This window comes from Paroedura picta, chromosome 6, assembly GCF_049243985.1.
Source record: "Paroedura picta isolate Pp20150507F chromosome 6, Ppicta_v3.0, whole genome shotgun sequence".
Taxonomy (NCBI): Eukaryota; Metazoa; Chordata; class Lepidosauria; order Squamata; family Gekkonidae; genus Paroedura; species Paroedura picta.
In genome coordinates this window covers 32,501,116-32,529,094 of record NC_135374.1, presented here as the reverse complement: position 1 = coordinate 32,529,094, position 27,979 = coordinate 32,501,116, and the positions used below count along the sequence as shown (strand labels likewise).

At 43.7% G+C, this 27,979-nt stretch overlaps 1 protein-coding gene across 2 annotated transcripts; it reads right to left on the bottom strand.

Moving 5' to 3' along the window:
- Positions 1–106: 106 nt before the first annotated feature.
- Positions 107–27,296, bottom strand: SLC19A2 (solute carrier family 19 member 2). Of its 2 annotated transcripts, none has more exons than XM_077342015.1 (6): positions 26,900–27,296; positions 21,176–21,784; positions 10,174–10,396; positions 7,600–7,792; positions 3,667–3,808; positions 107–2,715 (listed from the first exon to the last, which is right to left on the bottom strand). In XM_077342015.1, the coding sequence occupies exons 1-6, from the start codon at positions 27,257–27,259 to the stop codon at positions 2,587–2,589; spliced, it is 1,656 nt and encodes a 551-aa protein (XP_077198130.1). In that variant the 5' UTR covers positions 27,260–27,296; the 3' UTR covers positions 107–2,586. The 2 variants fall into 2 exon arrangements, with proteins under 2 accessions (XP_077198130.1, XP_077198131.1); XM_077342016.1 differs by having other exon boundaries at positions 21,317–21,784.
- Positions 27,297–27,979: the final 683 nt, after the last annotated feature.

The following is a 27,979-nucleotide window of genomic DNA, read 5'->3' as shown; positions in this document are numbered from 1 at the left end:
CTCTAGTTCTGAGTCAAGAATTCAAACTAATAAGCATGCTCCCTCAGCCCTGCCTATTACTCTAAGAACTACTATTAAAGAAATTAGACAATCAAAACCAACAAGCTTCTAGGAATATAATAAAAAATTTATTTGATTAAAAATAGATACAATTTGGACAAAAGTTCATGTCCACAATAGCATTGTTTGTACATATTATTTTCAGTTCTATAGGCTTTTCTAATCTGAAAGGTGTTCCATTATTATAATACTTGTTGTTCATGACCACAACACAAGACAACTTCATACCATTTAAAGTCTTACATTAACTAGTTTACTACAGTACCACATACATGGTCATGTGGACTTAAGGCAGTTATAAGGCAAGACAGACATCATGAGGTGTCTACCTTTAAGTAACAGTGTTGTTCTATAGTTTGAGCTTTTATTGTTATTTCTATTTCCCGCACAGGAGAAAAAAAAAGGTATTCTTTACCACTCAATTAAAGGTTCAGTTCCTCCATTTGGTCATCTAGCCCTTATTTCCTGAGTTTATGAATGGATGGAGGTTCTTACCCTTCTCTGTTGTTAATGTTCTTGGGTTTCTCTTCAGAAAATATTAAAAGTGCATTCAACACTTCTTGCCTCAAGGTTACTGCAGAAAATTACCTTACAGACATTGTTATTTAGATGGAGGGTGATACTTTGACTAGGTCCAAGATACATTGGAGCCCCATATCAACTTGTAACTTAGAGGGTAGTGCCGAGTGAACATCACTACAATTTAGCAAATCATAATGTGAAGGGAGCTGTGCAAATCTCTCCTGAGAATGCTGTTCTGAACCTTCAAACCTTTGCCTCAATGCAAGAACAGGTCCAACATTAAAATCCAGTTTGCTGCTGTACTTTGTCAGATGTTTACTACAGCTATGTCTAAACTAAGGCTCACACGTGCATACCAGACAATCCAGAAATTATAATAAAAATTGCACCCACATAAAAGCTTATTGATATAACTCTGCATGCTCTGAGATCAGTGGTAACTATAGACCCATTCCTTCATTCTTCCTATTTTCTTCATACAGTGGTATGTAGCAAGGAGGCCATTAAATGATCAAATACCATCTCCACTATGAACAGGTTCCATAAGAGGGGGTTATTTACATATGAACACTTCCACAGAATGCTCAGATGTGGATCATCACATGCAACAACCACACACCTCTGCCACTGCTTGAGCATGCACCAGGGCACTTGCTCCCCAGCATTCATGCACACAGTTGAATACACGGTTACAATCACACGTGGATTTCACCTTCATAGACGTGCTTTTTGTGCAAAAGCCGGGCAACATATGAAGTGAGCCCATAGTGGAGCCAAGTCTAAGCACTTCAGGAGCTAGTCAAAAACATCACAAGGACCTTAAGTAAGCTGTCATTATCTGGAAACCGCAAAAATGTGCCATGATTAATTCAGCTTTCAAGTTCATGGAAAACAATTGTGGCCAAAGTAACTAAAATGGAGGGGAAGCAAATGTTTTAGCAGCAGCATCCCCATTTCCAAGCTCTCTACAAACCATGTAAGAACCCTTTGTGTATAAAACCTCTAACATACAAAGGAGGGATGGACAAAGTGTTGCTAACGTTTAAAAACTTGTCCTTAGAGAAAAAGGGTACAAGCGGCTAGAAACATCTAGGGGAGCCTCAAGGAGATCAGCCTAAACTACATGACCAACAAGTGGATGATCGTCCCATACACCATTGTCAAATACAAGAAGCAGATGAGGCAGATGTGATCTGAACATGTTGCCCAAAACAATATTGCTGTCAGTTTATTTGCTGAGTCAGTGTGAAACTTCCTGCCAATAGCTGAAAATCAGGGGATGGAGTTCTGACTCTTGAGAAGCTGAATGAAAACAAGACAAGTCAACCTGGAAATTTTAGTTATCAAGCCAAGCCTGAACACAATTATGGTTTTTTTGTGCTAGGTTAATGGCTGTATTTAAGTTAGATAGACAAGGATAACCAAAAGAAAGCTAAACCTTTAAACAGGCAGCAAAACTCCAACAACACAGGACATGACACAGTGTGAAAAATATTTGTGCGTATATATGGCAAGTATATTTAGTCTCAAAAGTTGCATCTACCAACTCTAAACAGCTCTTTCTACCATTGTAGCTAACCTTGACTAACAAGCATCTTATTGCCACTCTTTGATATCAACCCGCAGTTCTTGTATATCCAAGACCTTGCCCACCAGCTTCATGGATCCAACATGAACCAGACTAGTTAAACATATCCACTTTCCAATGGTCATATCACGGCTAGCAAGACTCAGGAGGCAAGAGGATAATTGACAATACTTTGGACGTTTCTTATATATAGCTTTGACCCTAAAAAAGTTTAGTTTGAGAACAGTTTTATATAAACAACATTCTTACATACGATAAAATACATTCTGCTTCTAGTTTGTGCCATTCATATAGCACAATTATAGGTCAAGTACAATTCAGAAAACAGCATTTGAATGCAATAATAAATAGAAACCAACATATTTAAAACACAGCCCCTTTCTCCCAACTGAGGTGCAAAGTCCATATTCTGAATCCTAAGCAATGCTTGACACAGCTTCATCTGTCCCCTCTTCTTGTCTCCAGTAATTCTTGATAATGCTGCACATTCCGCTGATGAAGAACACAACTGAGATCACAGCAAAGTAACCAGCATAGATCATGAACTGCATCACAAGGGGGGGGGGGGAGAAAATAATGGTAAACTGAAGTTTAAGAACTGATCCTCTCACAAGGCCTTAGCATTACACAGGGTAAGGCAGCTGTCTTAATACCAAAAATGTGGTACCACTCAAGGGCAGCAAGTTCTCAGTTATTTATAATGTAACTGGGAAGTACTATTTTGATTTTATATTTCAGACAACAAAGCGTCCTCAACAGTCTTTGACCTCATATTACTGAGGCTGGATGTTTCCGGTTATGCTATGTGCTACGTTGAAACCATTGTCCATGTTTAATCAGCACATTCATTAAATTATAAAAAGCTTTCAAGCAAGAAAGAAGCTTCAGTTTCATAAGAAGTGTATTCAGTAGCAAATAGCACCTCTGTATTTGTTGCTTGCCCTGGCTAAGGAACAGCTCAGGGCCCTATCAGATCTGACCGAAAAAGGTCTTGTTGGATCTACAAAGGTTTCTTAAACACTATTAGTAGCTGGAAGAGGAGGAGAGATAGAGATCCAGATTAGAGGGGGGCAAATCCTTACCCTCCCACCCTACTCCCCACACGCATAAAGCAATTGGCCCAAGTATCATATGGATAACTATGTTTGTTTCCCTCTATTGGATGATGAGGTAAATTACATACATAGATAGCATTCCCACACCAAGGCCCCCACCCAGATTCCTGTCTCACTGCTTTTTACATTTAAAAAGTGGGGCAGAATGCGATAACATATCCTGTATAATGGGTAATTTAGCAATGTCCATGAGGAACACGGTTGGGAAAATACCTCTCTGCCCTGTGCAAACCAAGAGAAAAACATTATTCACCCACCGCAGACATCACATTCAGACCAGAATGAGGTTCTCACTCCCAACACTGGAACAGACAGACGCCTCTACCAGGAAAATTCAGAATCCCCCCCCCCCTCCAAAGAAAGGTAAAGGCACAAACCTACCTGTGTAAATATGTCCAGGCCCAGCCCTTTTGAATCGACAACAATGAGCGTGAGCAGTGTCTGTAGCACCAGGGCAATGAAAGTATTGATTCCGAATATCAGGGCATAGCGCTTCACACTTAAATTTGTAGCAATCTGAAACCTTCACAAGAAAGGACAAAAATATGCCGCTTGAGAGAACAGAAAAGACCAGACCCCAGACTTCTATTCAGACTTAGCAACACAGGTACACTTCCCGGATAATGCAGGGCCAAACTAGACAGCAATGGCAGCAGTTTCATATGGCTAAGAAGGACGATGCTGGTATGGGGCTGAACTTTATAATTGTCATAAAAGCATTTGTAAGGGGAGCCTAATGCTACTCCCACCCATCCTGCCCCCAGCTCATCGCTCAACCAGGCCCCTGAGTACTGAGACCTCACAGCTGGGAGAACATGCCTGAGACTGCAGCCAGGCTAAAATTGGAAGGGCTCAACATTACTTATCTATATGTTGCTTTTAACATTGGATACAAATGCTCCACCTCTTTTTTGTGCGACTGGGTCATTTCCATTTGCAAACACGCAAATCAGCTGCAGGAACATCTAGTTTGGCAGTTAAAGATTTCTGTGTGGTTTTATTGCACAGTCCATACATTAACTACACTGTTGACATTATTCAGCCAAAAGGAAATCCAAGGCAATTTTACTGGTTGCACAGTATCCTTGACCGTGTCCTTGTGCTCATCTCTGTTTCCAATCTGTACTATTCTTATAATTTCTGTATCCTTGTTTTCTCCTTTCCCACCATTGTTTATAAACCATATACAACTTAGCCTAAGCACTCAGGGTAGGTAATATTTCCACATTCAGTTTGCAGTCAAGGTAATCCACCTTGAGCAGTGGTCCCCAACCTTTTTATCACTGGGGACCACTCAATGCTTGACAATTTTACTGAGGCCCGGTGGGGGGGGGGTAGTTTACTCCTCTACTCTCAACCACTGCCCTAACGCTCTCTGATCGCTATGGTAATGTTTAAACATCCCTTCAAAATAAGATACAGACATGCCACAACAATGAACATTAGGAACATTTTATTTTCATGGATGACAATGACGAATCAATGGGAACCCTGAGCTTGTTTCTCTGCAACGAGATAATCCCATCTGGGAGTGATGGGAGACAATGACACCCGAAGTGTGTTGTAAAGCAGTGGTCCCCAACCTGCGGGCCGCGGCCCGGCGCCGGGCCGCAAAGGCCATAGCGCCGGGCCGTGGCTCCCTCTCCCCGCCCCCCCCCCCCGCAGTAAAAAACTTCCCAGGCCGCAAGCTTGCAGCCCGGGAAGCTACTTACTGTGGGAGGGCGGGGAGAGGTAATCAGGGCCGGGCTGCGCCCGTGCAGGCTGCGCCCGCGCGGCCTGATCCGTGGGCGCGGCTCGCGGGTGCGGCCCGATCCGCGGGCGCGGCCGGGCACGGCCCGATCAGCAGGCGGTCCCCGCGGGCGCGGCCCAATGCCCTGCCGGTCCCCAGCCTAATAAAGGTTGGGGACCACTGTTGTAAAGGGCCGGGGGCGGGGGGGGGGGAGAAGGCGTCCTTCGTGGCCCAATTCCAATTAGTCGACGGACCACCAGTGTTCCGCTGCCCACAGGTTGGGGATTTCTAACCTTGAGTCTCAGTGAGAAAGATGGGATTGTAAATTAATAAATGACATAAATAAAAGTACCCCAACACCAAAGCAGGTCAGCCTTAACTGAATTCCTAATAGAATTCAGCAATGCAGCAATAGCTGCAACCTGCTACCAGGTAGCAGACGGGAGAACAACAGCATCAAATTGCACGTCATATGCAACCCAATCCTGAACATGTTTCCTCTGAAGTTAACTCCCTGTGGGCTGAGAAAGGCTCACTCCAGTAAGAATGTGAAGAACTGTGCCAACTGACTGACATGGGGATATGCTCTCTAACTGCAAAGACAGTGAGGCACTAGGACAAATGATCCAGGCAGAAAAAGCTCTACAATTTCACAGAAACCAGCTCAGTCCAGCATACTGCAGATTTAATCATTTAGACAAGTTACCTTTTGCTACTCAGATTTATAAGCAAAAAGCAGTGGTTCCATTCTAACAGTTGCTTGGTGAACGGCAAATGAATAACACAACTGCTTGAGAATATCAGCTAGACCCACTGCAATCTAAAGACAAGCACTGCTGGTACTTCTTGTCCTTTGTGTTCTTATGTGTGTACCTTTTGTGACTTCCTACATTCCGCACTTGGCCATTCACAGCAAACCTGGACATTGCCCAAGGCAGTCATATGCTTCTCTGAATAGCTAATGTGTTACACAGCAAGGTGAATGGTATTACAGAAGCCAGCTATACAGCCTGTACGGGAGCTAGTATTTTCCCATCACATTCTCTTCTTAAGTGACCCAAACAAATAGGGTTGGAAGACAGCTGAACAGAACTTGTAACACAAATGGCTTGTTTTCATCCTGCCATTGACTTATCGGCTTCACACCCAAAGGCACAGTGGTTGGTGGGAGACACTTCCCCCCCCCCAAAAAAAAAATTAAAGTGATGCTTTAAAAATGTGAATGTGAATAGGTGGATTGTGGTTGTTCATTTGTTACGCTTATTTTTAAATAAATTCTTTTAAGAAAAAAGATTAAACTATAAGAGGGATGCCTAAGAAAAGAAGCATTATGTATAACAAAGCACAGTATTCAAAATTCAGTATACATTGTGAGGTATCTAAAATAAACAAGAACACAGAAGATTTCTCCCCAACATCCTCCTCTTCATAATCTCAATAGAAGTTCTTACTTCAAAAATTCTAAGAATTATAGCGAGTCTATGTGATCACTATATTATTAGTTTTCATTCCTATACATTCCATATTATAGATTCCATAACACATATGGAATAAATTATTCTTATTTTTAAATTTATACCTGGGGGTGGGAAAGCAGGCTCCAACATTATTTTGCCCACCCCCATTTTCTTCAAGGCCCTCAGTAGCTATACATGCTAAGTTAGCATAGTAACATAGCATTTGCACTGACACTCTCAGTGTATATAAGACATGGTGTGCTAGATAACAGGATTTGCCTTTCAGAGATTTATTGCACCATACTGAAAGACAGGCCTAAAGAGCCAATCATCTCAATCATCCTAGCTTAGGTTATAAAGTTCTGATTTCAGCCTGTATTCATCAGGTTCAGCTGAGCTCCAGACAACCTAAAGGAGCATCCATTATTTAAATTAAGTATTCTTATTTACAGGAGCATGATAAAATATTAGTGTTGGTTATAAATCAATAAACTGAAATGCTTTGTTCCAAAACTAAGAAAACTATCCCAGGAAATAGCTCATTCTGAAATCATCTCTTTTTCTGGTTCCATTTTCATTGTTTTTATGCTAGCCTGTGGCTGTGGCTCTTTTACGGAAATCTTTAGAGCAGTGGTCCCCAACCTTTTTATCACCGGGGACCACTCAACGCCTTTTACTGAGGCCCGGTAGGGGGGATTAGTTTACTCCTCTACTCTCAACCACTTCCCTAACGCTCTCTGATCGCTATGGTAATGTTTAAACATCCCTTCAAAATAAGATACAGACATGCCACAACAATTAACATAAGGAACATTTTATTTTCATGGAAATTTTAACTCATGACAATGACAAATCAATGGGACCCCTGAGCTTGTTTCTCTGAAACGAGATAGTCCCACCTGGGAGTGATGGGAGACAATGACACCCGAAGTGTGTTGTAAAGGGCCGGGGGGGATGAAGTAAAGGGCCGGGGGGGGGGGGAGAAGGAGTCCTTCGGGGCCCACCTCCAATTAGTCGAAGGACCACATGTGGTCCGCTGCCCACAGGTTGGGGATCGCTACTTTAGAGAACCAGCATGTGCTCCTAAAGCCAATTTCAGTGTAATTTCCCAGGCCTGGAAGCACTTACGTTGCAATAGTGATGAGCAGCATATAGATAATCCGGAATATTACATACGAAGCATAGCACACCCAGATGTTCCGGACTGTGTCCATGATATAAACAGAAGCAGCAATGAAGAAGGAGAAAAGTGCTAAGGCTATCTCACCCCAATTAGCCCAAGATGTTTTTATATGTCCCACTACAAAGACAGCGACAGCTCCTACAAACACAACAAAACGAAACAAAAAAGAGTTACTATCTAAAAATTCTTCAGTTCAAGCATATATATTTTGTCCAGATTTCTGAGGAAGTATCTGTTAATGTCAAAGATCTGAACAAATACCATGAGTAGTTTTGACAAATATTCCATCTGCCGCTTTGGGAATTTTACAAAGTGCAGATGGAGCAAAGCCAGGACAGGAACGCTAAAGATTATATGGTTGAGCATTTTGCAAGTTATTTAAAAATAATCAAAAGGATATTGGAATGTATGATAGAACGTTTTTGCTTGCTCCATCTAATTTGACATTTATATCAGCCTCTGTAACAACATGAATCAAGCAACATTCTACAATATAAGTTCTTTTCTCCTGCATAGATCTCCACCTACATTGACAGCTATGACAGGCTGGAATTAGCACATCCCAGGGAGAAGGACATACAGGATTTTCAAGGAGGAACCCTGGAGTCACCAGCTATTCTGTTGAAGACTACTAAGCGTGGTATGCTTAGAAGCCATTTTTTTAATGGCTTGTGGTATTTTACTGTCGTTTTCAATTGTAAGTTTTTGTGTGCAGGACTCTGATAAGATGGCATAGAAATATAAATAAATGAAGAAGGGAAGACACAAAAAGATTCATTTTTCTAGGAGGAATCCATTTCTCACCATTTAAAGAGACTAATCAGTTCTGTACAATAGGGATCACTTTAGGTCACCCTCTAAAGTGGTAAAGTCCTGAGTGAGAGCATAATATTAATTCTGCAATTCAAAAAGTACTTGCTTTACAAACAAATTGCCATTCAATTAGCACCCTGCAATCCCGATTCAGAAAATACATAATGATATACAATCAGGATTAACCACAGAGGATTCATATCAAGAACCTTTAAAAAAAAACCATCCAGGAAGTCATTGCCTTGCATATTTAAACTGGGGCTTTAAAATGCCTTTGTTCGCTGGCAGGGGCTCATGGGAATTGTAGTCCATGTGCATCTGGAGGGCTGCAGTTTGACTACCCCTGCCTTTGTCATATCTATAAAATTTCTGTACAGTTGTCACCTCATTCATTACATAGGCACTAGATCAGTGGTTCTCAACCTGAGGTCAGGACCCTTTGGGGGTCAAACAACACTTTCACAGGTGTCGCGGCAGGGCGAGCAGCTTGGCGCTGCCACTGTTACCACTTCTCCTGTAGGCGCCTGCACGCGGCCACCAGCCACTCCAGCAGTGTCTCTAGCACAGCGTATTTTCCTGCCAGGCGCTCCAGGTAGGGCGCAGCTCGGCCAAAGAGCCAGAACTGAACTGAGGAACTGGGAAAAAAACAATTTATATACAATCATGAACAATGGATCTTCATGCCATTGGTCAGTTTCAGTTGCTTAATTTTATGGTTGGGGGTCACCACAACATGAGGAACTGTATTAAAGGGTCGCGGTGTTAGGAAGGTTGAGAACCACTGCACTAGACAAATTCAAATGTGAGAGCTGCCAGTTAATTTTTTGAATTTTGCTGTCCTGAATGAATAGGGTCTCTGTCTACAAAAACCCTAAGTTGGAATCAGACTTGCAGAGCAGTTGAAAAGTTGTTTAGAAAGAAAGATGTGTAAACCCTACAGTCCTGAGATGGGGAAGTGGGATCAAGAACTCCCATTATGCTTGTATTTACTCTTCTCCTGGAGCTTACAGGAGACTGGAAGGTAGACCATTTCCACTCAGGCAAACAGGATGGTGGGGAAAGTAAAACATGTCTCTTCTCCAACATGGCAGCTCCAATCTATTCCCCTATCAGTACCCATCCACCACAGTTTTCAGTTAAACAATGCAAAGAGGAGTTTCTTATTTATTATTTTATCTCTATAGCCACCCCTTTCAGCATGGGAGTGGGAGAGTAAAGGTTTGGTTCAAGGGGGGTGGGGCTGGGGGAAGGAAGACAGAGGGACATGAAGATTCCCAGCCAATACATGCGGACAATTTCCCAGTTTGTAACACTGCAGTAAAATGATGTATTCGCATAGCTAGGCTCCACCTGGCATTACACCGATCACATTCTCATGCATTTGGAAACACTGAATATGCTGAAGCTTTACTTCCTTAGATGACTTTTCCAGGAGGCTTCTGTCAACACTATCATCACCAGCCTGAATTTCAAAACCTATTACTAAATGGGTAACAGAAGCAACTAAATCATCATCCTCATACATATTACATGCCACTCACCCAACAGCACAGCACTGTTTACACAAGATGGGGTTCTCCCCTGCATCAGGGATAGGGAGAGAACTGGCAACTGCTCACACCAGCACCAATGATAAGACCTTTCTTTGCCCTGTGGACTACAGGCTTCACTGTACCACTAAAAACACACCTAAAGTTCTAACTTACCCAGCAATGTAGAAACAGCCTCTACGCCTCCATTATAGATCTCAGAGCTCCGAGAGGGCTGCACCAGTTCCCACAAGCCTTGAGTGTAGTTTATAACTTGAAAGTAGCCACACGTCGACAGAGACCACCACACAGACCAGCAGAGAAGAGGCTGTGAAGAGTAACATTGCAGGAAGTCCTTCCAGAGCTCTTTGATAACTTTGATGATGTCCACTTTTGGATCCTGTGGAGAATAAAAGAAACACACAACAAATCAAGGCTTTCTACCCAAGTGTCACAAGCACCCACAGCCACTGCTAGTACTATGTAACAAACCTTCCATTTATTCGAGGAGCGACAACCACCACACAACAGCACCTCTGGTTCTCCTAGAAACAGCTCATGCCCAACACATGACAAGCTAAACTAAGGGCCAACAATTCGCATGACCAGTTTTTCTGTCATTCTATTTGCACTATGCTTTTGGCAGACAGTCTGTCAGCTCTAAAGGTTATAAGCCCAAACCACAATGAGGTGGTTTGTCCTTGTAACATCCAACTGACAGTATACAAAACCACAAGGTGGCAAATGGGAATCTTTTTTCATTAGCACAGTGATACAATATGATCTGGATAGAAGGCAGGTCACAAAACAAAGGAGTTGCCTCTCTGAAGTCTTTGATCCAAGTCTTTGATCCCAGAACAGATTTGATGCAAAACAGTACATATTTAAAGCAGCTCAAGTAAAATCTATATGCCTCTTTGTACTGTCCACTATACCACTTGATCCTCTTCTCAAAGTCTACTTCTTGTGTCCCCCTTGCAGAACTAAGGCAGCTGGCAAACAGACAGGGATTTTTTGAGTGGTGACCACCTGGCACCTACATCACATCCCTTACTCTGAGGGGACACAACACCACCTCTCAGAAGAGCTATCCCTGATGAATGGTAATGTCTGACCTGGAACCCTTTAAACCCTGCCCCTTGCCGCCCCTTCAGGCCCCAAGGATTGCAAACTTATCTGCTACCGCCTCACCCTTTGTGATTTGTGCTAGAAGGATCCCTGCTTCCTCACCCCATAGCAGCTAAGCAAAACAAATCCCACTCACACAGGGATTTAATATGATACAGGGAAGTCACAAGGAGGATACAACAAAATATGAACAGTCTCTAGTCATATCTATGCCTAGACCAGCTGTTCTCAACATTTTTACCGAGAAACCCCCAAAACATTCTTCAGGCTTTGAAAAACTCCAGAAGTGGCAAGATCGTGAAGAACATGGTTGGGAAGCATAGTTGTGTACATGCCCACCTATCGCCCCCTCCATTCCTACCATTAGCTATTTTGGAAGAGGGATGACATGACCATAGATGATCATATCACCCAATAAATGTTTTACAAATGTAATATATATATTAAAAGTTAATTAACTCCTACTCATTTAGGAACCCCTTCATGGGCCATCAAGAAACCCTGACATATGCTAACACCATTTCACAAAACCTTGACCCATGTTAACACCTTCCTCCCTCTTCAAGTGGAGGGTAAAGGATCTAAACCAACCATGGCCAACCCCCAGCAACTGACTAAAAACCCCAACTATTTTTTCCCAACCAGCACCAGGACTCAGAGGCAAAGGAACTTTTACTGGTCACACCTTTCCACTCACTAGACAGGCCAAAAAGTTTTGATATGGAACACATCTTCTGGCATACCTCCTCAAAAGGATATGAATATAACATCCATAGTTCCACCCCAGGGATCGCACCAGGGAAGGCAGAAGAGGACAAGGGAGCTGAGGCGGTAGAGGCCGCAATGCCCCCCAGGGGGCTCAGCCAGCATTTGTGACACCGGGGGGGGGGGGCAGGAAGCAGCAGAGGCAGCCTAAGGTAGATGAAAAGTGGAAGGGGGGAAGGGAGTTTCTTTGTGCGTGTTTGCGAGTGAGGGAGACGGGAACAACCAAAGAGGTCGGGAAACCAATACGTAAGGGGGGGGAGGAAGGGAAGAGAAGGGAGTCTGTGTATGTGTGTTTGCATAGGAGAGAGAGGATACTGACCAAGTAGCCCCAGAGCAGGTATGTGTCCCACATATCCCCCGAGAGTCAGACCGTCAATAGAATTTTTTTCTTTACCCAGATTTTTCATCACCTTTTTTAGCTGTTTTGTAATCTGCTCTGTGCATTAAGCCTGTTTTATCAGCTGTTTTATGAGATCTATATTCATATCATTTCAAACAGACTGACAGATTTAGTGCTTGGCATGTGTTTATTAACTTGTTTTATGGCTTGGAGTTTTTTTTTTAATTTACTTGCTGGCATTTTATTGTTTTATTTGGAGCTCCCTCAATGATTCCTACTGCCTGGTGCCTGAAACAACTTTACTATGGAGAATGTACCCGGGCACACAGAACCACTGGACACAACTAAAATGCAATGCTTTTTTTGTTTACAAAGCATCCGTTCCACGTGATTTTGCCATACTGTTTTCAGTTTTTTCCCCTGTACTCAAGCTGAGAACTGGGTAGTCAGGGCAGAAAGCAGTGTATGGAACAGAATTTCTTAAAATTTTTGGAATGCAGATGGACAGCAGTAGTTCCTGTCTCTGATCCACATCCTCAAAGTGTTAGTCATCTAGAAAAACTGAGTCACTCAACAGTTTGTTCATTCAGTTAGTAAACAATCTGTCCTAAGTAGGAACAGGAATAGCAGAGTATATGAAAGCAGATGCATAATTTCCTCAGCTAATAATCTAGTATCAGAATTCTCCATGAAACAGCATTCATATTTTATGATAGCATCTTAAATAAGCTGTGATAGTGTGCTACCAAATGTACCAGTACTCAAATATGATTACATTTAGCAAACCAATTTTTTTTTGAGAGCTGATAACAAACACCAAAATATGTTCCTTCTAGTCCGGATAAAAAAAGCCAAAACAACACTAAATCAGGAAAACAACTAGGGCCAGGGCCTTTTCGGCCTTGGCCCCAACCTGGTGGAATGAACGTCTGGAAGAGCTGAAGGCCCTGACAGAGCTATCTAGGTTCTACAGGGCCTGCAAGATGGAGCTCTTCCACTAGGCATTTGGTTGAGGCCAGGGGGTGTGTGTGGATGACCAGAGTTGCGAACTGTGGCTCCCGCCTTATGCTGAGTGCTGTTGTTAAGCTCTAATGATTAGAACCCTCGTGTTACATTTTAGGACCATTCTATCAGGCTGGGCTGGAACAGCTGACTGAGTTCTGGGCCTTTTACAGTTATACCGCCATCTTGATATTTTTGATATTGATATTGTTATTATTATATTGGTTTTAATGCTTAGAGGGAGGTTATGGGTATTTTGTGATTTGATTTTATACTGTAAGTCATCACGAGACGACATAGTTGTGAATGGCAGGGTATAAGTCGAAGCATAAATAAAATAAATAAATAAATAATAAAGGCGTTAAGAAAGGCTGCTAAAGACTGACATCTTCCTGTTTCATTAATGAGTTTTATAAACTGTTTACTATACAAGATTAAAAACATCTGAGCTCAGAATTACTCTGTGCTCAGAATCAGAATTTTAAATTCGTAACTGCAACAGTCAATTTGTATGCTTGGGGAAGGGAAGGTGGTACTACCCCCTTCTTTGAACTGTATCACTTCAGAAAGCAGTTAATGATTTGGCCTGAAAGCTGCTCCAGATCAATAAGGTCCAGCCACTAAACAGGGTAGGAAGATCTCCAGATTACTCTGCTTGATCCATTTTGTCACTGCTTCCGGGCATCTGACTGAGGGAGAGACTGGGAGAGAGTCAGGGCGGTCATCCATCAGGAGGAAGAGCTGGGTGTCATCCACATATTGGTGGCAACCCAGCCCAAACCTCCGCACCAGCTGAGCCAGAGGGCACGTAAAGATGTTAAGATAGGAGAAGACTGTTCCTTGTGGGACTCGACATGTGAGCTGATTTAGAGTCCAGTGGCACCTTTAAGATCAACAAAGCATTATTCAAGGTACAAGCTTTTCTGCACAAGAACACTTCTATTCTAAATTTGTTCTTACACATGATGTGCTAGTTTTTAACAGGTGTTTCTCACTGTCCATGTATAGGTCAAATATAATTGCCCCATATGCCTACAGATGGGATAACGTTCCAATAAAACTATAGGACAGATTGTTCTTGAACATGTAAATTACATTTGCAATCCTAATAATATTTTCCTTGAAGTAAGCCCCAATGAATAATATAGGGCTTATTTTTTAGTAACTCTGCTTAGATACCCTCCCTGAACCCAAAGTGAACAATTCCAAAACTCAATGGGGATTATGTTGCACTGCTTCATGCAACACCCATCAACAGGGGCAGTGATCTCCAGTTGCTAACGAAGTCTCTTAATTCTGTTTAAAGATAAAGCCACTAACTCAACTCTATGTGGCTCAAAGAAAATTAGTAAGAGATAGTGTTATCATTCCTCTGACCTAAGAAGAAAACAGAGTGAAACTGTTAACCCTAGGAAACAATACCTCTCACTAGTTTCAAGCCAAATAAAAATACTTTGGAACGGCCTAGGAATTTTGGTTCCAGTAGCAGCAAGATATTCAGTTACTGGAGTAGGTATATCCACAGAATTTGTCCATTTTTCATATGGTGTTTGTGGGGGGGGGGGGGATATATTCCTACATATCTCCATATAGTCTGCTCGTCAGAATGTTAAGAAGACTAGGAGCTGGAAGAGCCAGGTATGAATCCACATACTCCTGGGAGACCTTGGGTCAGTCTTTCAACTTAACCTATTTCTAAGAGTGGTGACTGTAAGAATAATAATAATATATAATAAAATTATTTTTAGTCCACTCTTCCATGTTGCCCATGTGGGTAACATCATACAAATTTAAAACATCATTAATTAAGTAAAACTTTTTTTTTTAATGTCAAGAGCCATTCTGTCTCACCACTCCTCCACAGCATGAAGCCAGCATCTTTTGGAGGATGTGATCTTGGGCCCCAACCATAAGCCTGGTGGAATAGCTATGTTTTGCAGGCCCTGCAGAATTGATTAAGGTCCTGAAGGGCCCTGATCTCTTCCCAGATTGCATTTGGCCAGGTTGGGCCCAGGGCCAAAAAGGCCCTAGTCCTGGTTAAGGCCAGTTTCACCTCTTTTGGGAAGGAGATCTTGAGCACGTGTTGATCCAGATATCTTAATGCTTTTGGAGGAATATAAGGGGAAAGAGAGTCCCATAGATATGCCAGTAGAACAGGGGTAGTCAAACTGCGGCCCTCCAGATGTCCATGGACTACAGTTCCCAGGAGCCCCCTGCCAGCATTTGCTGGCAGGGGGCTCCTGGGAATTGTAGTCCATGGACATCTGGAGGGCCGCAGTTTGACTACTCCTGCCAGTAGAAGACCATTTCAGGCTTTAAAGGTTATTACCAGCACCCTGAACCTGATTCGCTCTCCAATCTGCAGCCAATGCAGCAGGGAGAGCAGTGGTGTCATGTGTGCTATCCGCTGAGTCCCTATCAGGACTCAGGCTGCTGCATTTTGGACCAGCTGAAGTCTCCAGAGCAGTTTCAAAGATAGCCCTATGTAGAGCGAGTTGTAGAAGTCTAGTCTAAAGGAAGATGAGAGAATATTATAAGTCATTTTGTTCCCCAATGGAGACAAAAGTAACATAAATAAGACAGTGATATTGGCCGGAGTACAAATGTTAAAGGTAGCTACATTGGCACTATGCGTCCTTCAGTGTCCGACTATGCCTTTCTGTAACACAAGTTCTTTGTACAATGTAAGTAGGTAGAGTGAATCAGAGGGGTTTTATGGCACAGCCACATCTGCATCACTCCATATATCACATGCCATCTCAGCCAGCTGTCTGAGTTGCCAGTTAATGCACACAAATGTTTTCCTCTGTCAGCAAGTAGGTGATATTAGTTTCCGTTGTCTTAAAATAAGAGCTATCCATTTGTTTTTAAAGGGGTATTTAAAAAAAACACTTTTGCACAAGGCACAGTTCCAACTAATCCCATAATTACTCTTTTAAAATCTGAACAGCAGATAAAGCTGAGCACCATCTTCCAACCAGAAACAATATAGCATCAAGCAAAACTTCTCTTGGAAATTTGATGCTGGAATTGACTAGAGCAGGGGTAGTCAAACTGCGGCCCTCCAGATGTCCATGGACTACAATTCGCTGGCAGGGGCTCCTGGGAATTGTAGTCCATGGACATCTGGAGGGCCGCAGTTTGACTACCCCTGGACTAGAGTCTGTGTGAACACTGACTAAAGGAACCTCCACTTAGTTGTCACAATTTAGACAAGTTAGTTACAACAAAGAGTTATTTATTTCTACTATACTGCAAGGCAAAGTTAAAGGAGTCTAATTTTTTTAAATCCCCATAGGAAAATTTTCAAAATGCATCACAGATCGTCCAACAGACTTTAAAAGGGGGGAGGGAGACACTTTGTGTTACATTTTTTACTTTCTTAGGGGGTGTAAATCTTTATCTTCTGCATTAATTATAAATTGCTTGTTTTACCATTGACTAATTCTGGGTGTCCGTTGCCTATGTAGACATCCATACAACAAGTATAAGGAGGACTTAAGAACAAATTTGGATCAGACATGTTAGCGTTCGCATTCCTGCTCTTTGCTATCATTTATCAAGCAAATACAGCCAGACATACCTTCTCCTGGGCAATGGTTGTGAACCTGTGGGTCCTGACCCCATTTGGGGTTGCCTGACCCCTTCTGGAGGGTCCCCAGGTTTGTTGCTGCCGTGGCAGCAGCGCGGTGGCCGCAATCAGCGGCTGGCGGTGGGTAGCAGCAGCCGCAAGCGGCAGTGGCCATAGTTGTGGCCAGTGGCGGCAATGGTCCCTGCAATTGGCGACCGCCACCACAAACAGCAGCAGGCAGTGGCCGGCAGCGGAGGAGCACTGGCAATGGCTGCCTCGCCACCCAAGTGCTGTGCGCATGTACGTACCAATTCACACAGGCCAGAGGCACTAGGGAAATTACTGGAGCCAGCCATGAGCAGTCAGTGGGAATTGTTCTGAGCAGATGAGGGAAAGGCACACAAATAGGTAGGAGGCAGACTGTTGGGTGGGAAGAAAGGAGAGCTCAAGCAAGGGGAATGGTGTGGAGGGGGGGGTAAATGCAAATGCCCATGCGCCCCCCCCCCCCCCACACACACACACACACCATACTGTTTTTACATATATCTCTCGTGAGAAGCTGATTCTCACTTTTTTAGGGTAGGAGAATTTTTTAAATAAAAACTTTCAGGTGCATCAAGTTCTGTTTATTTTTTGGTCTGTCAAGTCGCAGGTGGCATATGGCGATCCCATAAGGTTTTCAAGGCAAGAGATTTTTGCCATGGCCTGTCTCTGCGGAACAATCCTAGACTTCCTTGGTGGACTTCCATTCCAATACTAACGAGGGGTGACCCAGCTTAGCTTCTGAGATGCAACAAGATCAAGCTAGCAACATGCACAACTGTTTAACAGAAAACGGAAGCCCCACAAAAAAGGGGACAATATTTGTCCACTTGGGAGTAAGACGATGCCAATTCATTAAAAACTGCCCTCAATTCATAACTTGATACATAGTGCTTTTACACTCATTAAGTGATCCCTGATTGGTTAGACTCACTATATGGAAAAGATCTTAAAAAATGATGCTGAAGCAATAGATTGGAAATGAGATAGGCAAACAAGTAGAGGGTGTAGTTCAAACAGCATGTTGTGGTTCTCAGATTGATACAGATAAATGTTCAGTGCAGTACTCATGCTAACGTCCTGCTATCCAGGGAGAGGATATAAGTAACTAAAGGGAAGTTATCCATTTCCTGAAGATTCTGAAACCCTCATCCGAAAGGTATGAAAATGAATATGCACCTAGTAAACAACTGATTAAAAACAAGATGCTGTGGCATCACCAGCAGCTTTAATCACTGTCTCAAAGCCATTAGCCCAAATTATTAAAGCAGGTCCAGTAACAACTGTTTTTTTAACATTAAACATACATGCTAGAGCACGTATTATTCCAGGATATGCTTCTCAAGAGAGGGCCAATAACCACTAATATGTTTATAATCCACACAGAAAATGCTGCTAGTTAATCCCCTCCACAAAGAACAAATAGTTCCAAAAATTCACTTTTTAAAATCGGCCTGTAAGACCTACAGCTATATACTAATAGGGAAGTCAGCCAAATCTGAAGATACCTAAATGCATCAACTGCAGGTGTGAACAGACAAGTTCTGTCGGTAAAAGATAAAAGAGAAGGCAGGGTCCCTTCCAGTCCTGTTTTAAACTTTGATGAGGACTGATTTGAAGGCCAGGCCTGGCTAGACTTGCCAGCTCTACGTTTGAAATTCCTAAAAGATTTTGTGATTGAGCTGTGACAGACAGCACCTAGAAAATGAGGTTCAGAGTGCTATAACAACAGCTACCGGTAGTGAGGGGTTAAAAATCCTTACTAAGCAGTAGGGCAACTGGCTCTGAGCCCTGTGACTAGCTAGCCACAGCTGAGTGGGAGCTGTTATACTGGCTGTGGTCTGGAAGGAAGTTCAGTTCAATCTGAGACTGGTCAGAGAGAGGCCTGCTTCAAAACCTTAGCTGAAAAACTCCTGAGAAGAAACTCTAGTCAAGGGCATCAGTGCAGCCTCCAAGCATCATAGGTTCCTGGTAAATCCCAGAGACATTACTAAATATCACTGGACTTCTGTCAAGACTTAGGTGCCTTCCACACAGAGACAGGACTTTGTGGTTTCTGTGCCACTAGTGCTAATAAAGGACAGTAGCAATAGCTTTTCCACCTCACTGGATTATTGTGATGACAAAATGGAGAGAAGAACAACATATACCACTTTGAATCCCCATTGGGGAGAGAGGTGGGATATAGATCAAATAAATTACATTCTAGGAGCAATTTAGAAAGAATTTTTAAAAACCCTGGCGATGGGGAGAGAAAACACCTGGTAGGAGAATAGGTAGGGTCAGAGACAATGGCCACCATTGCTAGTCAGAAAATCCATCCACAGGGCAGCTATCCAGGATTTACTGTCCTCTTTCCAAAGAACATCAGAGTAAAGGAGGTTTGAGAAAGATCAGAGAAACCCCAGGATAAGCCTTGGAAGTGCACAAAGGTACTCCCAGGAAGCAGGCGGGGGTAAGGGGAAGCAGTCCCCAAAAGGTTTGAGCTCAGAGCAGACAACCCATTTGGAAGACCTGTAAGTTGAACTGATAGGTTTGTGATGAAGTGACTACCAAGTCTAAGTAAAATGGACGTTTCAAAACTTTATTCTCCTAGATGAGATGCTACTACAACTTCCCTAACTACATAACTCACAGGCAATTTTGAGGAAGTCTTTCCATCACGAGGAAGTTCTAGTATCACCCCACTTCTAAATGTGTCTCCTGTGCTTTGACTGAATTCTTAAAACAAAGCAGCAAGTCCTTTGTAAAGAAAGAACAGATGGGAGACTAGTTTTGGATTCCTTAGCTCACACACAAGAAAAGATGACAATTCTAGTGAGTGCAGAAAACTTGCAGACACAAGGAGCAAAATGGAGACCAAGCAACTCCTATACGCTCTCTTCACTCCATCCCAGTCATTGCATGGAGCCCTAAGCTGGAACGTATACCTTGGAAAGGGGCGGGAAAAGGCAGACAAGGAGATTGGCTTGGTTTCTCCTTTCACACTAAGTGGCATCCCTAAGTTGACGCCACACAAAAGCGGCAAAGAGGATACTTCCTCCAGTACTTCTATTTCCACCAGCTAACTAGACATACGCATACAGAGAAGAACAGCAGAGCTCTGACAAGTGGGGGTAATTTTGAAGACCACAGCAAATTTCAGATCCACGTACACAATTCCTTCTTTGCTCCAAGACACTACCAGCATATCAATATTGTGGACCTTTCACAGGTACTTTGCTAAGCTTTATTTAGTGGACATCCACATGGCATAGCTATGCTTTCAAGTTCGGTTGTGTCCTGTAACACAGTATGAAGGCAAGGGCATCTTTACACCAGTAAGCAAGGCACACACACATGCACACACCCTTCAAATAGAATTAAAAATTTTCTCAGCACTGTCAGGGACTGAGCAGGCTATGAGATGCAACACTGACAGAATATGTGGAAAAACCAACACCCTCAGATCTGGTGTCACAAAGAGCTGGGGAAAGTGCTCTGGGGTGGGGGTGAATGGAGAAACAAAATGACACAAGAAAAGCAGACAGACAAGTGGAGAAAGGGAAGCAACATATGCTTAAGCAAGATTAGTCAAGTGGCTGTAAGGCCAACTCAGATTTCCACAGAAGGACGGAAGAATAAGACGCTTCAGTCCACACAATGGTTCACTAGAAAAGGACTTAAGTGCAACAGTGTTTGACAGGCTAACATTAATTCTTTGGAATGTTAAACAGCTTTCAGCTGTAGCCTAAGCAAAACAAAAAACAAAGCCCTTAAAACAAAAGGGAACCTTTCAGCCAAAGAGCAGACTTTCAAGGAATTACTGATGCTGCTTACTCCAAAAAGTTTCCTCTGTGCTGAATTACTCATTGTGGGGTTCCTTACATCTTGCCAACATTTTGAGAAACATCCATGAGCAACAGGATCTGCCTTTTGTTTATGACCCAAACTTACCTTCTAGGCCATATTCGCTCTCTGTATCTTTGCTCTCGCTCTTTCTGCGCTTAGGAGTATATCATTTCTAGCCTCACCATCAACTGCAAACTATCTCCTTTTGCAACAGTTCTCATTTGCCAGTAGCAATTACTTCTCTTAACAAGCTGGGAGGTCTAAAATGCCTTCATCAGTTTGCTTGTCTCCTAACAGGTACTTGTTCCAGCTAGTAATGGAAGCTCACTGGGGCATGCACGCAATTTCAGATACCAGAAAAGTTAAAAACTAACCAGCCGGCCTGGGGCATAAGCAGAAAGGCACAGCAGGCTGTGAGTGTCAATGAAGTAGGCCGAGGGTTCTCTGCACAATGTTAAGTGTTTTAGCCAGCATTTTCCCCAAACACCAACGCTCCTTACCTGCTGCTCTGCAGTATGTTCTTCTACATTTAGGGGAATCTTCGATTCAACATCTTCCCACCCAGGAACCCTCTTTAAGGCAGGATCATCCTGGACAACAGCTCCATTTCTACAATCTACAACCTTCGTTTCCTTACTGACCTGGGAGCTTGAGAGGTGGTGAAAAAAAAGGCTTTTGTGCGGCATGGGCAGAAACCAAGCCATGGCAAAGGCAACAGATACAGAGGTGAGAGACACCACATTCAAGCTGAACAGAGACCAGCCAGCGACAGACACAAGCACTTGTCCCAAGACAGAGCCGACTGTATACCCTACAAGGGCAGCACTTCGACAGTAGCTGGTAACCTTCTGGTACAAGGCCAGGTCCACAATGCTATAGATGTAAGAGTAATAGGCAATCTCTGTTGCAGTCACCACTCCGTAGAAGAATTCTAGGAACTGAATGGCCAGCAGTCCTTTGGCATAGAGCAGCATAAACCATGTCACTATAAGGCTGAGTCCTTGCAGGAGAATGACAGGCTTGTATCGGAGATAGTCGGTTGCCAGGAAGACAGGGAACAGCAGCACCAAATAAGAGTAAGTCCATACTGGATAAATCTCATTGAAGACCTGAAAGAGAATAATAAAGTCATGATTGTTCACCATCCAAAATTAACCTTTCTGAATGGAAAGTTCTTTCTTTTTATCACACATGCTGCTTCAGCATTTTGAAATACACTGGGGGGGATAAGATTGACTCACAGAAATTTTCAAATGGCTAAATTCTGGTCTAAAACAGCATTGGCTGCCACAGGCTGGCCTCGTGGCTGTGATAAGGTCCAGTTTGCCCCTAAGAATTTCATGTGCAAATTAATAGTAAAGAGGTAAAACAATTTTACAGTCATCCCTTGTTATAATGTTATGAGACGAGAGTGGATGGAGGGGGAAAGGCTGTTACATTCTGATGTGGAAGGATTCGTTCCTTAAACTAAGGCTTTTTTTTTCCAATTGAGACTAGAAAGCAAGCACACATACTAAAACAATAAGATTTAAAAACTATGGGATCACTCGCAGGTGATTGTTTTAACTTTTATTCCTCCTAGACCTCTGCATAATTGGATGATCAAGAAAGTATGCAGAGAGAAGTGAGCAGCAGACAAAAACTGGCAGGACTGGGTTGTCAGAATCTTATCTTGCTCCTATCTGCTTAGTAATCATTTTCAAGGGCTGTATTTCGTTAATGAAGTGAATTGATTAACAGGATGTTTGTGTATTTCATTATCAATCTCTATGAACAGTAGCACTATATCCATTTAAAACATTTCTAGAACCAGGATTAACGTGGCCATTATTTTCAAGTTCTGTCTCATAATTTATAGGTATGCTATGTTTGCATCTCATCTTTCTCACCAAAACAATCATTCCCAGATTCTTGCCAATATCGCACACACACCCCTTGCAAATGGCCAATAATGGGTTTGAAGGGGGTGGGGAGGAGAGGGGCCCCAGGTAGGCATGTACTCAGCTATGCTTCCCAATCATATTCTGCATGGTCGCACCACTTCTGGGGTTTCACGGGTTTCTCTATGGTAAAAAAAAAAGTTAAATAAGACTGCCTGAAAGTATTATTCTGTTGCAGACATGAAGGGATGACTATATGGTCAAGTACTGTTAATACAAATAGATGAAAGGCAGTTTCCTAATCAACAGATGTGAATGGACAATTCCATTTTCCCTTGGCCCCGAATATCAGTTACACTTGAATTCAACATCATTACTGCTTCAACATGGTGCACAGCACCTCCCATACTTGTATGCACACCTTGTAATGTACAGCCTGATCCTACCTCTGTTTACATGGAGATAAATCCTCATTTCAGTGGGGCTTACTCTGAAGTATGCATACACTGATCAGCAAACATACAAGGAAGTGGGAAGATAACCTGGCACAAGGGTCATGTACTTAATAAAAAAAACAAAACATCTGGCATTAACAAGATAAAAGAATCATTGATAACTAAAATATTATAAAAGAAAAACATTCCAGCTATAAGAATCATTCTGGTTTTAAAACTCACAAGCATTATCTCAAGCAATTGAGACTATCTCTACCTAAGTTGCTCCGAATCCACCCAGGTCTTCCTTGTTTTGATAGCTCTCCAAGCAAATCTGGCCACAACAGAAGTTATTTCTGTGCTTTTGTCTGACAACATGTCTGTGGTTGCCTCTGAGCTGGGCTTATTCTGTAGGGAAGGTATAAGTTCTCCCCTGAATTGATCGTATAGCCTACACTGGAGTAACACATGTTCAGATGTACTTAATAAGTAGTGAAGGTTCCTTTGGTGAAGGTTCAAGAACCCAAAGTACCTGATAAAAATCACAGCCTTATTTTGACGCTACAGAGTACTCTGAATCCCTCACCACAGACCCAAAAGCATTCCCACGATGCAAACACATGCCCAAAGAAATGTTGTGCAAAATATTGCTCTCCGAATCAGGTTGTGACTAGCAAAATCCTATTACAAAATTCTGACAGTCATTATTGAGAATTTAAAAAAATTGGAACTGAGAAACTAAATGAATGTTTGCAAGCTAAGTTGAAACTCCATGGAACTGAGGTGGATTTGAACTAAAACAGTCCCAGGTTCAAATCCCTACATGTCGCATTGTCTCACAAAGAAATAAATTAATACTGTCCAACACCCTAAACTCTCTGAAGTGTACCGTTAATACCCTAAGTTAATACTGGACTTAATACTGGCCAACAGGCAAGAGTTGGTGGATGAGGTGAAGGAGGTGGGGACCCTAAGGGGGAAGTGACCATGTCCTCATAGAATTGCTTTTGAGATGGGGAGGCAAGGAAGGTTGTAGCCGGACGTGGATGTTGGATTTTCGTAGGGTAAACTTTAATAAACTCAGAGACATGATGAGTGTCATACCATGGACAAGAATGCTGGAAGGGAAGGGAGCATGTGAAGGGTGGGCGCTACTCAAACAAGAGCTATTGCATGCTCAATCAATGACTATCCCAGAAAGAAGAAAACACTGCAGGAGCTCTAAGAAGCCTATTTGGATGGACAGAGAACTTCAAGAGGAACTAAGAAAGAAAAGGAAAATGTTCAGGAAATGGAGGGAAGGACAGAGCTCTAAAGAAGATTACCTACAGGTTACTAGGCACTGTAGATCAATCATCAGAAAGGCCAAAGCTGAGAGTGAGCTAAGATTGGCCAGGGAAGCCCATTGTAACAAGAAAAGATTTTTCAGTTATGTGAGGAGCAAACGTAAAGTAAAGGAGGCAATAGGCCCACTGTTGGGTGTGGATGGACAAACTCTAATAGAAGATGCAGAGAAAGCAGAAAGGCTTAGCACCTATTTTACATCTGTTTTTTCCCACAGGTCAAAGGGTTTAGGCACATCTAGAGATGGCAGTAGCCAAAGGATAGTGTCTGGGTGGCAGGTTGACATGGATAGAGAGGTTGTCGAGAGGCATTTAGCTGCACTGGATGAGTTCAAATCCCCTGGGCCGGATGAAATGCACCCGAGAGTGCTCAAAGAACTTTCCAGAGAACTTGCACAACCCTTGTCCATCATCTTCGGGACCTCATAAAGGACTGGAGATGTCCCGGAGGACTGGAAGAGAGCAAATGTTATTCCGATCTTCAAAAAAGGGAGGAAGGAAGACCCGGGAAACTACAGACCAGTGAGTCTGACCTCTGTTGTGGGGAAGATAATAAATATTAAAGGGAGCGATCTGCAAACATCTGGGGCCAAGGGACCAAGCCCTATGAAGATAGGTTGAGGGACTTGGGAATATTCAGCCTGGAGAAAAAGAGGTTGAGAGGGGACATGATAGACCTCTTTAAGTATTTGAAAGGTTGTCACTTGGAGGAGGGCAGGATGCTGTTTCCGTTGGCTGCAGGGGAGACGACACGCAGTAATGGGTTTAAACTACAAGTACAACGATATAGGCTAGATATCAGGAAAAAAAAGTTCACAGTCAGAGTAGTTCAGCAGTGGAATAGGCTGCCTAAGGAGGTGGTGAGCTCCCCCTCACTGGCAGTCTTCAAGCAAAGGTTGGATTCATACTTTTCTTGGATGCTTTAGGACAGTGGTCCCCAACCTGCGGGCTGCGAAGGCCATGGCGCCGGGCCGCGGCTCCCTCTCCCCGCCCCCCCCCCGCAGTAAAAAACTTCCCAGGTCGCAAACTTGCGGCCCGGGAAGCTTCTTACTGTGAGAGGGCAGGGAGAGGGAATCAGGGCCGGGCCGCGATTTGGCCGTGCATGGCGCATTTGCGCATGCGCAATGCGCCTCCCGTGGGTGCGGCCTGATGCCCTGCCGGTCTCCAGCCTCAGAAAGGTTGGGGACCACTGCTTTAGGATGCTTAGGGCTGATCCAGCAGGGGGTTGGACTAGATGGCCTGTATGGCCCCTTCCAACTCTATGATTCTATGATTCTAAGTTAACAATAGACATTATAAAGCATATCATGTTTACATAATGAAGCTTAATTATGTAAATCATTAAAAGGTTCATCACTCCACTTTTCCTTCAAATAAAATAAATACATAAATTTACAACCCAGTTTTCTCTCTAATAGTAACCCAAAGGAACTTCAAACACTGTTTTTCCCTCCTCCATTTTACCCTCTCAACAACAGTTCTGGGAGGCAGGTTAGGCCAAGGGAGTGGGGGCTTAGCTTGAGATCACCAGAGTCCGTCCGTAGCAGAACCAGGGATTCCAAGATCATAGCCTAACACTCTTGCCACTACGCCAAACTGGAGCTCAGAAAGTCTGCCTCCATTTTATCCTCCCAGCCAAACAGCTTTGCCCAAGAGAACTCCAAAGCTACGCAGGAGTTAGAAGCAAATTTTCCCTGTCTAAAACTCTATTCATTGTTTAACATTAAGCTCATTACAACAATTGCACTTCACTGAGTCTATAAAAAAATAAGATGTCAGCATTTGACAAGTTCCAATGCAGGACATCTTATTAAAAGCTTCCTGGGCAAAGGTTTATTCAGTTTTGTTTTTGAAGCTTTCTTTTGAAGATTCAAAACCCATAAACCTTGGGTGACTGAATCTTCCCACTGAAAGTTCAGTTCAGAAAGTAGCCATGTGGGTTTAGGGTAGTTGAAGGAAAGTGGAAGAAAAGGAGAAGTGTGGCTTTTCTCTGAAAAACGGGCAAGAGGGGAGAGTTAAACCACCCCTGCTCCAGCACAACAGTCCACCCATGGCTGCTTCTTCACTTTTAAATTTCACAGTACCTGTGGCTTGGCCCTTTAAGAAGCACCTCTTCCACGCCACTTAAAGACAGGTTTAAACTGGCTGCTCGGGGGCCATCCTGAAACACCGTTTGCTCACTACCGACACCATCCAGCATAGACACACATCTAAAGCCACTGTTAAAAATAAAACTGCCTGATGAGGATTTTCAGGAAATTCTCGAGCTGACTCACTAGTCGTGTCACCCCTCAGGGAGTCCTATCCAGATGACACTTCCATTCCCACCGCCATCCCCAAACAAGCTCCCTTTATCCCATCCGGCTCACTTTGACCAAACCGGCTCCTTTCCAGCGATTAAGGGAGAAAGAACTCGGCATGTACTCAGAGGCACTCTTCTCCGTCCTTGCTACGACCTCCATCCAGGACATGAGTCCTCCCACTGAGCACCGAGCCCATCAATCTTAAGGCAAACCTAAACTCGCGGTCAAAGCCCCCCGGGGGTGGAGGGTGGGAGCGAGGCGTACCTGAGTCTCGGTGAGATTCTTGTCTGGGCCCAACAGGTAAGGGGTCAGAAAGGGCTCCGAAGGGCGCAAGTTGGCGAAGAAGCCGTAGAAGCACAGCACGGCGGTCGGCAGAGCCCAGCAACAACCGCGAGGAGCCAGCCCCAGACGCCGAGGCAGCAACACCCGGGACCGGAGCCCGCCTGGGACGTCGTGCGCTTCCATCCGACGAGCCCCGGGACGGGGCGGCACTGTGCCCGGGCTGCTCTCCGCGGAGCCGACCCACGAGCCGCAGGCGCCAACCCCGACCGCAGCCCACGCTGCCAAAGGCACCTCTACGGTCCCTGCAGCCCGAAAGCATGCTAACCCACGCTCGCGCCCCATTGGCCGCCCGAGGAGCCTATCTCCAGCGCGGACCCAGGCCGGCCCACACCTCGTTTCCGGTCTGCTGAGATAGGGACGCGCCGCATTTCGGGCGCCCCCTGCCTTTCGGCGTATGGAGCAAGGACGTTTGACGGCGCGGGAAAGCGAAAAGGCGGCGCGCTGGGGTGCTGATGCATGCAGCGCAGAGCCCTGAAAGAGGGGCTTCCCCTCCTGCATTGGGCGGCCTTTGGTCGTAATTTTAAATGTAAACAGGAGGAGATGGTGTAGCTTAGTAGAAGATCCCATGCAGGGCAAAAAAAAGTAGAACCAGATATTTGCTTTAAAAAAAATGAAAACTGGGAATTCAGAGTTTTAGTCTAGATAACTGTCAGAAAAGACCAAAAATCCAGCAGCACCTTAAAGACTAACGAAATTTGTGTCAGGGTTCATGTCACAATGCTATAGCAGAGTGATAACAGCTCCAGACTGGGAACTCCTGGAGATTTGAGAGTGTGGAGCAGGGGTAGTCAAACTGTGGCCCTCCAGATGTCCATGGACTACAATTCCCAGGAGCCCTTGCCAGCGAATGCTGGCAGGGGCTTCTGGGAATTGTAGTCCATGGACATCTGGAGGGCCACAGTTTGACTACCCCTGGTGTGGAGGCTGGGTTTTGTTTATACGTGCCTAATAAAACTGTAATACTTTTTAAAAGGTAAGATTTGAAGAGTGACTTCAGTGGTG

Bases quoted from the DNA above. Each gene is read 5' to 3' on its own strand.
- SLC19A2 (XM_077342015.1), bottom strand. From the start codon at position 27,259: ATGGGGCGCGAGCGTGGGTTAGCATGCTTTCGGGCTGCAGGGACCGTA. The intron at 21,785-26,899 runs GTACGCCTCGCT...ATTCTCTTTCAG, and splicing joins AGAATCTCACCGAGACTCAG to GTCTTCAATGAGATTTATCC. The intron at 2,716-3,666 runs GTAGGTTTGTGC...CTTGTGATGCAG, and splicing joins GCCTGGACATATTTACACAG to TTCATGATCTATGCTGGTTA.